This window comes from Bufo gargarizans, chromosome 2 (genome assembly GCF_014858855.1).
Source record: "Bufo gargarizans isolate SCDJY-AF-19 chromosome 2, ASM1485885v1, whole genome shotgun sequence".
NCBI lineage: Eukaryota > Metazoa > Chordata > Amphibia > Anura > Bufonidae > Bufo > Bufo gargarizans.
In genome coordinates this window covers 592,015,554-592,029,578 of record NC_058081.1, presented here as the reverse complement: position 1 = coordinate 592,029,578, position 14,025 = coordinate 592,015,554, and the positions used below count along the sequence as shown (strand labels likewise).

The following is a 14,025-nucleotide window of genomic DNA, read 5'->3' as shown; positions in this document are numbered from 1 at the left end:
GGAGATTATGTATAACCAGGACTCTTCTCAGGTAGATTTGACTCTTTTCAAGGCCTGGGCTGCAGCGATTATGATGCTGGTTCTCAGCAACCACTTACTTGTAGCTCATCATTGACACATCGCTGAAATCAGCATTTCTGTCACTATTTTATGCTTCCCTCAGTGAGGTCAGCATAAAGTTGATGGGTTCCCTTTAAAGGAGTTTTATAAAATCAGAAGAAAGGGCTTTTTAGTGCCACTTGTGTTCATAGGCCTTTTATGATATTGCAGCATTAAAGTTATTGGGCTCAGCTGCAATACCAGGCGCAGCCTATAGACACACGTGGTGCTGTTTATGGATAAAAGTATATACCCAAAGGCATAGCTAGGGGTTATGTGAAATGGACAGCTAAACATATCAGTGGCCTGAATGGGCCCCAACAAAGTATCACCACTACCATTATCACTAAATATGGACTTAATATTACCATGCTTTTACTGAAAAACATACCATACAAAGACCAGTATTGCCACTACACAGTGACCATATAGTGGTAGATACAGGTTATACAGAGCTCAGCACACCATATATGGGATTACAGTACAGTGACTTACATTTGATTCACATGTTCTCTGACTGGAGTCATTCACGTTTCCCTTCTTTTCCATCTGGCCCAGACCACCATGATGACTTCTTCCATCCATGACTTCTGCAGAGTTTGCAGCAGAGGCTCTTCACTATGTCAGCACCCACCATAACTTTCCCTAAACTACACATGCTCTCTCTCCTGCATGTTTCCATTGCCTTTTACTGTACCTACTGCTGTGTGGCAAGATGCCACTATAAACTGTGCTTTATAAATAAGGTCATAACTATAATTGCCCAGATGGTTACAGTGCACCACATAGTAAAAGTGCCAGGTTTTGCAGCCCACAGAGTGATAGTGCTCTACACAGTAATAATGCCTCTGCATACCCCCCTAATAAGTAATGTCCACTTATTGATCCACACTCAGTTTCAGCCTTTATGCCCTAGAAAACCATAAACAGTGTACACATAAAATGTACTGTATATACAGGGCGGCATTTATTTAAATGATTCCATCTGAAAGAAATGCTCTGTCTTCTGAGTACACAGTTATTTACTTGTGGGTTAATTCTAGAGTTGAGCGAAGTGAGCTTCGGATGCTCAATACAAAGTCGCTTCGTTCAAAACTTTGGAATAATACTGTACAAAGATTCGTCTCTGTATAGTGTTAGAATGTACGGGCTCTGATGAGCCGAAGTAAGTTGTTTATGAAGTCGCACGTGACTTTGTTGAATAAGTTCAGTAGTTGATTTTTAAAGTTTTCCACCGATGGAGATACTTTTGATACTTTGCTGTGGATGAATCATTGGTTTTGTTTTTGTGGCTGTAGAGAGGAGTTAGATTCTGAATACGCCCGGGCTGTTCAGGAAGAGCTGCAGAGGAAGGCTCAGGAGTGCCTGCAGAGGGAAGAGCAAGACAAGGTAACCCCCGCAGGAGCTGCACACAAACCATGTATTTGTTGTCCTTGTGCAGCAGGTTTGATAAAGAATACAAAGGAACACATTCCGTTTCCCCATTAACTAATGACAGATCTGTTATTAAGAGGACTAATTAAAGGGCCAGTCAACCTTAAAGGGGTTGTCTCACTTCAGTAAATGGCATTTATCATGTAGACAAAGGCAATACAAGACACTTACTAATGTATTGTGATTGTCCATATTTCCTTTGCTGGCTTTATTCATTTTTCCATTACATCATACACTTTTCGTATCCTGGGGTTATGACCACCCTGTAATCTAGCAGCGGTGGTCGTGCTTGCAGACTATAGGCCGGTGCTTTTTCCTAGAGTGTGTAAGCACAGCCACTGTTGCTGGATTGCAGAGTGGCCATAATCCCTGGAAACGAGCGGTATAAAATGCCATGGGATGGGAAAAAGTAAAGGAGGCAATATGGACAATCACAATACATTAGTAAGTGCCTTCTTTTTACTGCATCTACATGATGAATACCAGTTGCTGATGTGAAGCTTTACAGTTAAAGGGGTTATCCCACCCCTGAAATGCCCACCCATATGCACGGGCATGCACAGAGTGCTCTTCATTAATTTCTGTGGGAGTTACGAAAATATCCAAGCAAATTCGCTTGGCTATTTTTGGAATTCCCATAGACATAAATGGAGAGTGCACTGAGCAAGCGCGGCCACTGCTTCATTCACCTCTATGGGAAAGCAGACCCATACTCCCATAGAAATAAATGGAGGGTGGCCGCACATGCATGGCTGTCCGCTGTTCACTTCGAGGTGTCCTGTTCTGGAGATAAGAGAGGGTCCCACCTCTAGGACGTGAACCTATCTGACATTGGTGGAATATCCAAGTGATATTCCACCAATGTTTTAGGTGAGACAACCCCTTTAAAGTACAAACTGTGAAAAAGAGCAGCTACACACATGGATGTAAATCTTGCTGGAGGTTCTCCAAAACAGAGATGCTAGAGAAATAATGGGTTAAGACTTTTTTTCTTTTTTTTTTTGGGCCACCATCATATCATTGGTTTCTGCCCATCCTGAAGTCCATATGAAATTAAGCATGTTCTTCTCGAATGATCGTGTTTCTTAATTGTGAGCCAAGAAAATATAAAGTTGTATGTCTTTTTTTTTTTTTCTTGAAGGAACATACTTGTACTGCAACTTTCAACAAGTTGTCCATCCTCAAAATGCCCCAAACCAATAGCTGTGTATATACGTACGTAAGGTGTAGAAAACAGAGAAGCAGTGATGTCCATATTTTACACCCCCATCATGAGACTATGGCTAAACAGTCATTTGTTTGGTCAATTTTATTGCTGAGGCTTCTTCTCAATAATGTGAGTTGGGTACATTGACAACATGGCATCATGGTTGGCTCTATCTCTATGCAACAGAGCTTTTCATTTGTTACTGTAGATGCTTCTTTACTCTAAGGAATAAATCCCTTTGTAATACAACTCTGATCTTATAATGATGGACTCTGCTGGTCTTATGACTCCTCTCGGTCAATCGCCCCACAGAGAGGTGTTGGCATTGCAGCTAAGCTCCACTGAAATGAATTAAGCTGAGATGTATTACCACATACAGCCTGTGGTTGGTTTTTATTTATTTAGGGTACTTTCACACTAGCGTGTAGTTTTCCGGTATTGAGTTCCGTCCTAGGGGCTTAATACCAGAAAAGAACTGATCAGTTTTATCCTAATGCATTCTGAATGGAGAGCAATCCGTTCAGTATGTATCAGGATGCATCAGTTCAGTCCCTCTTACGTTTTTTGGCCGGAGAAAATACCACAGCATGCTGCAGTTTTCTCTCTGGCCAAAAGTCCTGAACACTTGCCGGAATGCCGGATCCGGCATTAATTTTCATTTAAACGTATTAATGCCGGATCCAGCCCCAAGTGTTCTGGCAAAACGGATCAGTTTTTTCCGTCCGCGCAAGCGCAGACCATTAAATTTGTAAAAACAAAATTTATACCGTAATACCGGATCCGTTTTTCCAGATGACAACTGGAAAGACGGATCCGGTATTGCAATGCATTCGTGAGATGGATCCGCATCCGGATCAGTCTCACAAATGCATCCGTTTGCGTCCAGATTGCCGGAATCCTCTGCCGCAAGTATGAAAGTACCCTTTTTTTTTTTTTTTAATCCTGTAACATACAGCATAGTTGCCAACAATCCCACCAACCAGGCGGTTTTATGCTCATTTAGCCCAAAGAGGCATTTCGTGGCATTTTTGTGGCGTTCCAGATGGAATAGCACAGTAAGATGCTCTGTGATTGGTTTGCAACTCTAGAACATGCTTTCTTGTGGCTTTTGGTGGATCTGTTCGAAACCATTATTGATGCCCCAATGTAAGGGGAACTGGTGATAGACTCTCTTTTTAAAGGGAATCTGTCACTCCAATTTTGGACCATCATCTACAGTAATAAATCAGTTGTACTGCAGGTGTGGAGTCCAGATTGCTACTTTTTATTTTCCTACTGCCCCCTGTTCCCCTTCCATTGTCAGCGCCCAGAGCTACATTGAAGTACATTGCCAGGACTGCTGTGCATGCGCATGAGTCCCCTCCATTATGTTAGCACAGCAGTTCAGAATGTGTGTTTCAGTGCAGCTTTGAATGCTGACAGTGGAGGGGAACAGGGGGCAGTAGGAAAAAAATAAATAGTGATCCGGATTCCATATCTGCAGGACTACTCATGTATTGCTCTAGATAATAGTCCAAAATCGGTGTAACGGATTCCCTTTAATTACAAACACTGTTCACTGCGACAAATACAGTTTTGTTTGCTATAATCGGTATCCAAATCTCTGAATGAATAGATTACCAAGCATGGAATGTGTTCATGAAATCCAACACATGACTCATTAGCAGATCTCTTTATAAATGTTGCATTCTTGGTTGGATTATTCCCATTGCTATTTCCCTACAGTTTATTGGGGGATAACCACAATATTTTTTTTTAAAGGGGTTGCTTGCTTTTGTAGAGCTTTTCTACAGACCCCACAGTGTGGCCGAATATTTATCATAGTTAATACGGTTGAAAAAAAAAAGACATAAGTCTATCAAGTTCAGCCAAGGGATGGGAGGGGACACAAATTTTAGAAAAAGGGAATCGTATTTGCCTGATCCCAGATGCTGGGTTCTGGTTCGATTGCTTCCCTGTCATTTGTACAAGCAAGAAGATAATATTGGTGGGGGATATTTCATCCGGACCCCCTACATAGGTGCTGAGATAAACTTTAAAAAGGCAATTCCATCAGAATTTTATTTTATTTTTTTAAACTCCATATTGTCAGTTTCTCTTTTTTATTTTGTCAGTACTGTGCCATTGAAAACTAAAAACAAAATGTTCTTCTGTAGCAGGCAAGGCAAATGATAAGACCTCCTATATAGACAGGAAATCTATTGTCAGTTTATCATTGCTGCTAGGGGAAGCTGTTATCTGAAGGGTAATCCTCATGATAATAGTAGGTGTACAGTTGGGATAACAGTATGACAGCTCTATTGTTCTCTCAATAGGCCTAGATATAGATGAACACAGAAGAGCATTGCACTTATCAGTGTAATAAGGTATGAGGCTCTACTTAATTCACTCATCCCTTTCCCTCTTTGGTCTCACCGATGGTTTGAGTGGAAAAGTTAGGAGAGGCTGTTTGCCATGCTAAAAGTTCCAACAAAGAGGAAGTTAAAGAGCCAATATAGGAAGTAGAATACATGGAGTGACTTCATAAAATGATATCCAGAAAACCACCTGTTTTTTATGAAAAAAATAAATTATTTATATATATATACATACACACACAGATCTTGAGAAAGACTGCAATGAGCAGTTGAAACGTTGCACAGGGGAAATAAAGCGGGCCACTGTTTCATTTTATCCTGGAGTGCTGCCTCTTCTTTGAGATATCTACAATCATTGACCGAACAGCCTAAGGTCAGAGGATCTTGCACCCGGCTTCATCCATAAGTAGTGCTGCTGCTCTCTCTTTTTACTATATATATATATATATATATATATATATATATATACACACACACACACATAGAGTATTCACACACAGGCTGTCACTATTTAGTAAAGCCATAGCCTAATAGCACTCAGTACCTTATTTGTAGATGTGCCTTTGTTTCAACAATAGATGTTTTCTATCTTCTGAAAATCCAGTTTAGGCTACTTTCACACTCGCGTTTTGTGCGAGATCCGTTCAGATAATACAACCGTCTGCATCCGTTTAGAACAGATCCGTTTGTATTATCTTTAACATAGCCAAGACGGATCCGTCGTCAACACCATTGAAAGTCAATGGAGGACGGATCCGTTTCTATTGTGCCAGATTGTGTCACAGAAAACGGATCCGTCCTCATTGACTTACATTGTGTGCCATTGTGGCTCAGTTTCATCAGACGGACACCAAAACGCTGCAGGCAGTGTCCGCCTCCAAAGCGGAATGGAGACGGAACGGAGGCAAACTGATGTATTCTGAGCGGATCCTTCTCCATTCAGAATGCATTAGGTCAAAACTGATCCATTTAGGACCGCTTGTGAGAGCCCTGAACGGATCTCACAAACGGAAAGCCAAAACGCAAGTGTGAAAGTAGCCTAATTTTTTATGCAAATGATCCAGTAAGGTGCCCAGAGGGACGTCACTCTTGCAGGAAGGAGCCCAGGCACGCCCCCTGCTAGTGCCAAGCCCGTCCTCATACTGGGAGCAGGGAAAAGGGGGGCGGAGTTATGGCTTGAATGTGATGTAGGAGGGGTGGGTGGACACATTGCGGCAGGGGGTGTGTCTGGGCTCTTTCCTGAAAGAGTGACGCCCCTCTGGGCACCTTACTGGCTCATTTGCATACCAAATAAACTGGATTTTCAGAGGATAAAAACATCTATTGCTGGAACAAAGACACATCTGGAAATAAGGTACTAAGTGCTATTAGGCCATGGCTTTACTTCAATAGCGATTTATCCTGGTGACAGATTTCCTTTAATATATGATTTTAAAAAATCCCTTTTTAAGGAGCGCCAAACATCTAGGCACTAGGATTTAAAGGACTTGGTTACTGGTTTCCAGTAACTGAATTCTCAGCACTAGCAGGGGTTCTACGTTCTATAAAGCATAGCAGCCTTTTGGATTTGGTCATTGACAACCCCCCTCTGTGTCTGTATATCAGAACAGAAAGTGTATTTAGTTGGAACCCCCCTTAAAGCTGTTGAGTCCTTCTACATTTCCTGAGTACAGTCGTAACAAAAATTTAGCAAATGGTACAAAATGGCCAACTTAACTTTTTTTTGCCCTTTGAGGCCTGCCAGTAGCTATTTCTGCAGTGATGGACATTGAGTTTGTGCTGTGATTTAGGAGTACGGTCTCCTCTTTTGTGTGTTCAGTCTTCCGAGACGCACATTTTGAAAATTTTTCCAAATTTAGTGTTAACTTTATTTTATTTTTTTGAGGGTGGATGAGTCTTGGCAGAGCGTGGGTGTTGCTCTATGGAGTAGGTCAAGCAGCTGCCAGCGTCTGAGTCAGGCTGCATTTTTGAAATGCCACCCTGTTCTGGGATTATCGTGTTTACCTGCAAAAAAATCGAATGGCATTTGGCGGAACTTCTATTATAGCATTAATACATGGTAATGCTGTTAGTGCTACACGGGGAGTTTTGGTGATCCACAGTCACGGTATTATTGTGACTTTGTTTTTTGCAGGAGAACAATGAAGTAGCATCACCACAGTAATGGCGTGATTTTACCATGACAAAAACTCACCATTAAAGAGGTTGGCCCATCTGGCACATTGATGGCATATCGCTAGGCTATGCAATGAATGGCTAATAGGTGTGGATCCCACTTCTGGGACCTGCTCCAAGCTAGAGAACAAGGTTCCCGAAGTGAAGGGGATCGCACTAAGCATGTGCAGCCACCTCTCTATTACAGGACTGCTGGAAATAGACGGGCAAGCACTTGGGTATGTTCAGAGGTCCCATTCTAGAGATGGCTCCCATGTCTGGGACCCGCACCTGTCTGATAATGATGGCATGATGGATGGAATGATGGTAACACTTTAAACCAAAGACTTAATCTCTTCAAAAAGGAGTTATTTAGCGTTCTAGTTTTCTATATGTCTTGTGTTTTTATGTTCTCTCTATGGCGGCTCTTGGAATCTGACAGCAGTTTAGCATGTCTCGTCATAACTGTGACCTAATTCCTGAGGTTTCATTGCATCATTGGAGTATGCATGAGACATTCCTAATGCCAGCGAGCAAACCAGAGATCTTTTTTACACTGATGTCAAAGCCATATTGCTGGCAGCCAAGAATGGACACTTAGTTAATGGGGTAGTCTGGTTATATCAGCTTTTCCCCTATCCATGAGACAAATCACGGGAATAGGGGCAATACACCACATGGGCTTCCCGAAATGAACGGAGCAGCAGGTTGAGCATGCGCACTGCCACTTCATTCATCTCTATGGGACTGCCTAAACTAGTTGGGCGGCGCTGTACTAAGCTATCCCCGACAGTCTCACAGAGAACAAATGGAGCAGCATAGCAGATGCTCAACCTGCCGCTCACTCATTCATTCTCATGATTGTGGGGGTCCCAGTGGTCAGAACTCCGCCTACCTAATAGTGGTCTCTTTTCCAACAGAGCTCCCATAGGTTTAATGGACCCATAGGCCTCAATTATACAAACGGAGGGTCAAAATAATGCTTGTGGTCGGTAACATCTGCCAGGACTTCTGCCTTTTTTTTTTTTTTTTACCGCATAGAATAGCGCAGCATACTACACTCTTCCATACAGAGTCATCCAGTGAAAATGCACTTTTAGTTTGGGTGGAGACTCGAGGAAAGCTGGGCGACAAATGCTTTCAGTACCTTGGTTCCATTATTGGTGCCAACTATAATAATGGTTAAAGTCACTTTATAGCTTCGTGTCTGATTTTAGGTATAATGGTGCCCTGCATGATTTCAAGCAATAAAACTCTGAAGTTATATTGGCATTAGGCACGTCACAGACTAGTGTTTGTTCCAGGTCCATTTACCATGCACATCAGAAGTTCTGCTCTTGTTAGGAGGATTGTACTGTGCGGTCTTTGTTCTGAGCTTCAGAGATAATTAATTAATGTTAATGGAGAGTTAATTGTACATCAACTGGCGCCGTGGCCCAAAGGGTTGACTGTTTTATGACCATGTTTTTTTAATTATTTATACATCTTAAATCTGAGCTCATGGAAGGGGCCGATATCTGACTGTATCGAATGAGTTGCAATACCAGGCACAGCCCGTTAATAGGAAAAATCCTGATTATAGACAATCTTTCTTTTCAGACTTTTTTAGAACAAGGAAACATATATAAAACATAAATAAATAAAAAATATATATAATATATATATTTTTTTTTATTGGAGTATATTAAAAAGTCACTGTATTATGGGGGTGTGCCATCATCTCATTGTTTGCTTTGATAAACAAGGGCACATTTTTGTGGAGCCATTGGTGATGTATAAGACCACGTTGGTCAAAATTCAGCCTGGCTGCCTCCTCTTTGTATGGGCACACATTTTGTTACTATTCTACAGACTCGGGTGTCTGCACCGGGCACCTCCCCCTAGGGCCATCTATATAACGTCCAAGGTTTAGGAAATGCCAAGTAGTATAGTGTGGCCATAAATGTCTCGCTGTGTGTCATGGTGCTCCTACCTGGATACGGCTGAACCCCAGGCTTTGACTCCGAAGCAATAAATAGAGGGAATAATTGAGGGATTAGAAAGAAAGATTGAGTCCAGACCTTGTATGTAGTTGAACAGCAGCTTTACTTGAATAAACATTCATCAGAAACAGTCTTCAAGCTTTGTCTTAGTCCCAGAAGGCTTTAGCATCAAACTGGCAGGCAAACTCAATTCTGCTATATCTTTCCCTCACTCTGTGCTGTACTGACAAGCTAAGGCTACTTTCACACTAGCATTTTTTTGGGATCCGTCATGGATCTGCAAAAACGCTTCAGTTACAAAAATACAACCGCATGCATCAGTCATGAATGGATCCGGTTGTATTATGTCTTTTATAGCCATGATGGTCTGTCTTGAACACCACTGAAAGTCAATGGGGGACTGATCAGTTTTCTATTGTATCAGTTTGGCTCAGTTTTATCAAGCGGACAACAAAACGCTGCAGGCAGGAGTGGAATGGTGACTGAACGGAGGCAAACTGATGCATTCTGCCCGGATCCTTTTCCATTCCGAATGCATTAGGTCAAAACTGATCCGTTTTGGACTGCTTTTGAGAGCCCATGACGGATCTCAGAAACGGAAAGCCAAAACGCTAGTGTGAAAGTAGCCTAACTTGGTGTCTTTATTTCCTCTTTATGCTGCACTTCACTCTTGTAGTCGGACTTATGTTCCGCCTAAAAGTAGGTTAAAATCCTGGCAGCTCCAACATGGAGTCTCAACTAGAACAAACCAGAACTGCTCCACCTCTTTCTTGTAGAAAGCAGGACTGTCCCACTTCTGCCCAAAGGGATGGAGAATGGAATGGTGAGTTCCATTCTATCTAACTATAGCTCTGCTGTGTTTCCTGCCACCTGCTGGTGAACCAGGCAAATTACATGAACAGTTACACAACATTATTAGGAATGCACAGTTTTGAGGGACCTGGAAAGACATCAACGCTTATTGTAGATATTTTTATAACCTGCAGTGGAACAAGCGATTCTCTACTATTAATAACCGGTCTCCTTGAAAACGGTGAGAGGTGCCGCCAGACTGTCGCATGCTTCCTCTCCTTCCCTTTTGGAGACGTTATCAGCAGGATTCGAGAACGAGATTCACTATTTATTTTGCTTTGGTTTCCTGTAATTGTTTTACTGGGATTTTTTTGCTTGAAATAGATCATAAGGTGTGTTTAGTTATTTGCGCTCTTAAGTCATATTCATGAAGCTGTAGATTATTATTGTGGTTTTTCTTTTTACAGGGGACTTTCCAGAAGTTTGTTCTGATGACAACATGCCATTTTAAAATTTTTGTAATTTGCAGTGCTGTCATAGAGACCTTGTGTGGATCCAAATCATCATCTCCATCAATATCTACATCCTATTTGGTTTGTTTGTATATGTGCATTCATATGGGCGGTGATTTGAATGTTATCATGTTCTCCATGGAAGTACTACTCCCAGCAAAAGTTCAGAAGTAACAACAGGAGTCACAGCAGGAGAGCCAACCATGCTGAGATAACTGTACTGTGTGTGTGTGTGTGCGGGGGGGGGTTATCAGGAGTATTGAGAATATAAACTTATTCTGGCAGGTTCTGCTGTCTGCTCTTGGTTAGGAGTATTGGTCTCCTGATTGGATGCTACAGCTGTCACTCAAACCAGATGGGCATGGCTGTGAAGCAGCTCACTGCAGAGAAGACTTCACAGCTCCATCTCCAGTGCACTTGTAGAAGCAGAACCTGCTGGAATAAAAGTTCATATTCATACTGCTCCTGATAATAAATACTCTGCAAAAAAAGTATGTTTGCCCTTCTCAACCCAGCAGCTACCTGGTGTAGTCAGCAGTTTTGCATGGTCAAAACTTCTACCAGATGCCTTGTAATTATATTATTGCCTTGCAGGAGAGAATTCATTACCGCATTGACTAACCTGCTGCTGCCAGTTTCTTGTCGTAACTTTTGTTGGTAGATGTGGTTTTAAAGGGTTTGGCCCACAAACCATGTGCTTCAGCTGGATTGATAAATGTCTGATTGCTGAGTGTCTGACCACTGATCAGGAGAATCAGAGTCCCTCACCCCTCCGATTGGAGTTATGATCACGCAATTGTGCACTACTGATCCATTCACTGTATATGGGACTGAGATTGCCAAGTACGTTAAGCCTTAAACTTCAGTCAGTCTTATCTAATGATAAAATTGAGGTGTTAAAAGCATTTTTACAGAGGGGGAAATTTTTTAGTGGTGGGGGACCACCAATATGACCACGGCTGGCTCCAAGTATATGCAGTCCTGTGGGTTACAGTCACAGTGAGCCCCAGATTTTCCCGAATCACCATAGGGTCCCTCAAGTCCAGTAGGCTCTAAGATCTGCCCAGGTCTTCCTGCTGAAGATGCTGGCTCTGCATGTGCCATTTTATTTCACAAAGTGGCCGTGACACGACTTTTCCAGACTCCTAAATGTAAACCAAGCTGTGCAGGATTATGGGATTATATTTGCAGTGGGCTTGGTGCCAGAAAATTTGCCCTCTGATTTCTGCTGCAGATTTGTAATTTATCCCGTGAATCCGACCATACCATGTGTGGATATCCACCACGGCTTCAGTGCCAATAAGGGACATAATCTGCTAGTGTATAAACCACAATGTGATTCCTATTGGGAACAGTGGAACACTGATTTACCATGGTTTCCACATGGATTTCAGGGCGGAATATGCTGTGGGAACATATTCTAATAATCCTGGCTGTGACCGTTGTCCCAGGACCCTCCATCCTGAACAGTTGTTGTTTTTGGAGCACGGTGTGAAAGGAAGCCGAATTCTTGTCTCTCACATCCCGGTCACTGTGCAGCCAGTTCCAGCTCTGCCCAGTATACAGAATTTAAAGGGTTCTTTTAAAGTAATCGTTCCACTTGAGCTCTCTTTTGTTATATAATGACCGTTAACATCCCATGATATGTTAGGACGTTGCAGAATTCATCATAATACCTACCCCAATCCTCCATAACATTAAAACTAACATTGTGTAACATCCAGATGAATGTCAAGACCCAAGGTTTCCCAGTAAGGCTACTTTCACACTAGCGTTAATATTTTCCGGTATTGAGATCCGTCAGAGGGTCTCAATACCGGAAAAAAACGCTTCCGCTTTGTCCCCATTTATTGTCAATGGGGACAAAACGTAACTGAACGGAATGCTCCAAAATGCATTCCGTTCCGTTCTTATACCGGAGAGCAAACTGCAGCATGCTGCGGTTTCGCTTTCCATCCTGGGGTGCGGAGCAAGACCCACAATGCAAGTCAATGGGGATGGATCCGTTTTCTCTGACACAATAGAAAACTGATCCGCCCCCCATTGACTTTCAATAGAGCTCATGACTGATCTGTTTTGAGTATGTTAAAGATAATACAACCGGATCCGTTCATAACAGATGCAGATGGTTGTATTATCAGTAACGGAAGGGTTTTTGCTGAACACTGCCGCATCCAGCAAAAATTCTAGTGTGAAAGTAGCCTAAAAAACATTGCCCAGAGCATCACACTGCCTCCGCCAGCTTGCCTTCTTCCCATAGTGCATCCTGGTGCCATCTCTTCCTTAGGTAAGCAACGTACACACCCATAATGTAAAAGAAAAAGACTGTGCCACCTACTTTCATTGCTCCTTGTTCCATTTCTGGTGCCCACATGCCTTTTGAAGGCTCATTTAAGAGTAGACAGCGGTCAGCATGGCTATGTAGCCCTCAGCCTGCATGTTATGGCTGACTAGTATATTTCCATAAAACAAGAAGCCCCTTTTTAAAAACACTTATTATTATTGTTATTATTATTAATATTATTATTATGCAATCTGCAAAACTGTAACAGTCCTGTTCCTGAAGTGTAACTGTAGGTCAGTGTAGTGGCCAAGCTTTACCTTCTCTCGGATTCCTATCTGCACAGTAGAACGAGCCATTTCTATCCTTAGGGCTCATGCACACGACCGTACTGGCTCAGCGGTCCAAAATGCTCGGGCACCGGCCATGTGCACTCTGTATTGCGGTGCGGACCCACTGACTTATATGGGTCCGTGATATGCAAGGTATGGCCAAAGATAAAACATATGGAGGCACGGACCCAGGAGAGCTTTGTAGTATTTCCGTGGGCTTCTAATCCGTGCCTCTGCTCCACAAAAGATAGGTGAAGTCCTATCTTTCGTCGTATATTGCGGATCGCGGACCCATTCAAGTCAGTGGGTCCCCATCTGCAGCACAGAGTGCACGCGGCCAGTAGTACTGACACTGAGCCCTTACGTTCATGTGCATGAGCCCTTGTATGCTATGAAAAAACTGTATGAGGCCTGCATTGCCACCTAGTGGTCACAAGCAGTATTGTTTTTAAAAGTAACGGTCTAACGTCTCCAACATACATGGACATTGTATAAGAAAATTAACTTCTAAAATTGTGGTGCTTATTCAGAGACCGGTTGACATCCAGACCTGGTCACTGAGGACTCTTCCCTCCTGCTGCATTTATTCACATGTGACAGTCTGTACTGTAATTCTGGCATTTTATTTCAAAACATCGATCACATAAAAGCTTCTCTGGTTACTATTTTTTCTTACTTTTGTCCTATGTAAAATCCAGTCACATTTGCCAAGTCACAGCGGTTGTCCGTAGTCCTACATAACCACTATGGTTAACCAAATTATGACTCACGGTTGCGAAACCTGATAATAGTTGTATTACTCTGGAAGTTGTGACTTACGCTGATGTGAGACTGGAGTTGCCGAGTTTTCTTATTGTCGTATTCAGTCACACTTC

At 42.4% G+C, this 14,025-nt stretch overlaps 1 protein-coding gene across 2 annotated transcripts in view; it reads left to right on the top strand.

Annotated features, from left to right (window-relative positions):
* Positions 1–14,025, top strand: part of LOC122928721 (coiled-coil domain-containing protein 50-like) — a 95,258-nt gene that overhangs the window by 37,655 nt on the left and 43,578 nt on the right. For both annotated transcript variants that reach the window (XM_044281864.1, XM_044281865.1), the window contains exon 5: positions 1,398–1,488. In XM_044281864.1, coding sequence (XP_044137799.1) covers positions 1,398–1,488 — 91 coding nt within the window. The remainder of the gene's footprint in view (positions 1–1,397; positions 1,489–14,025) is intronic.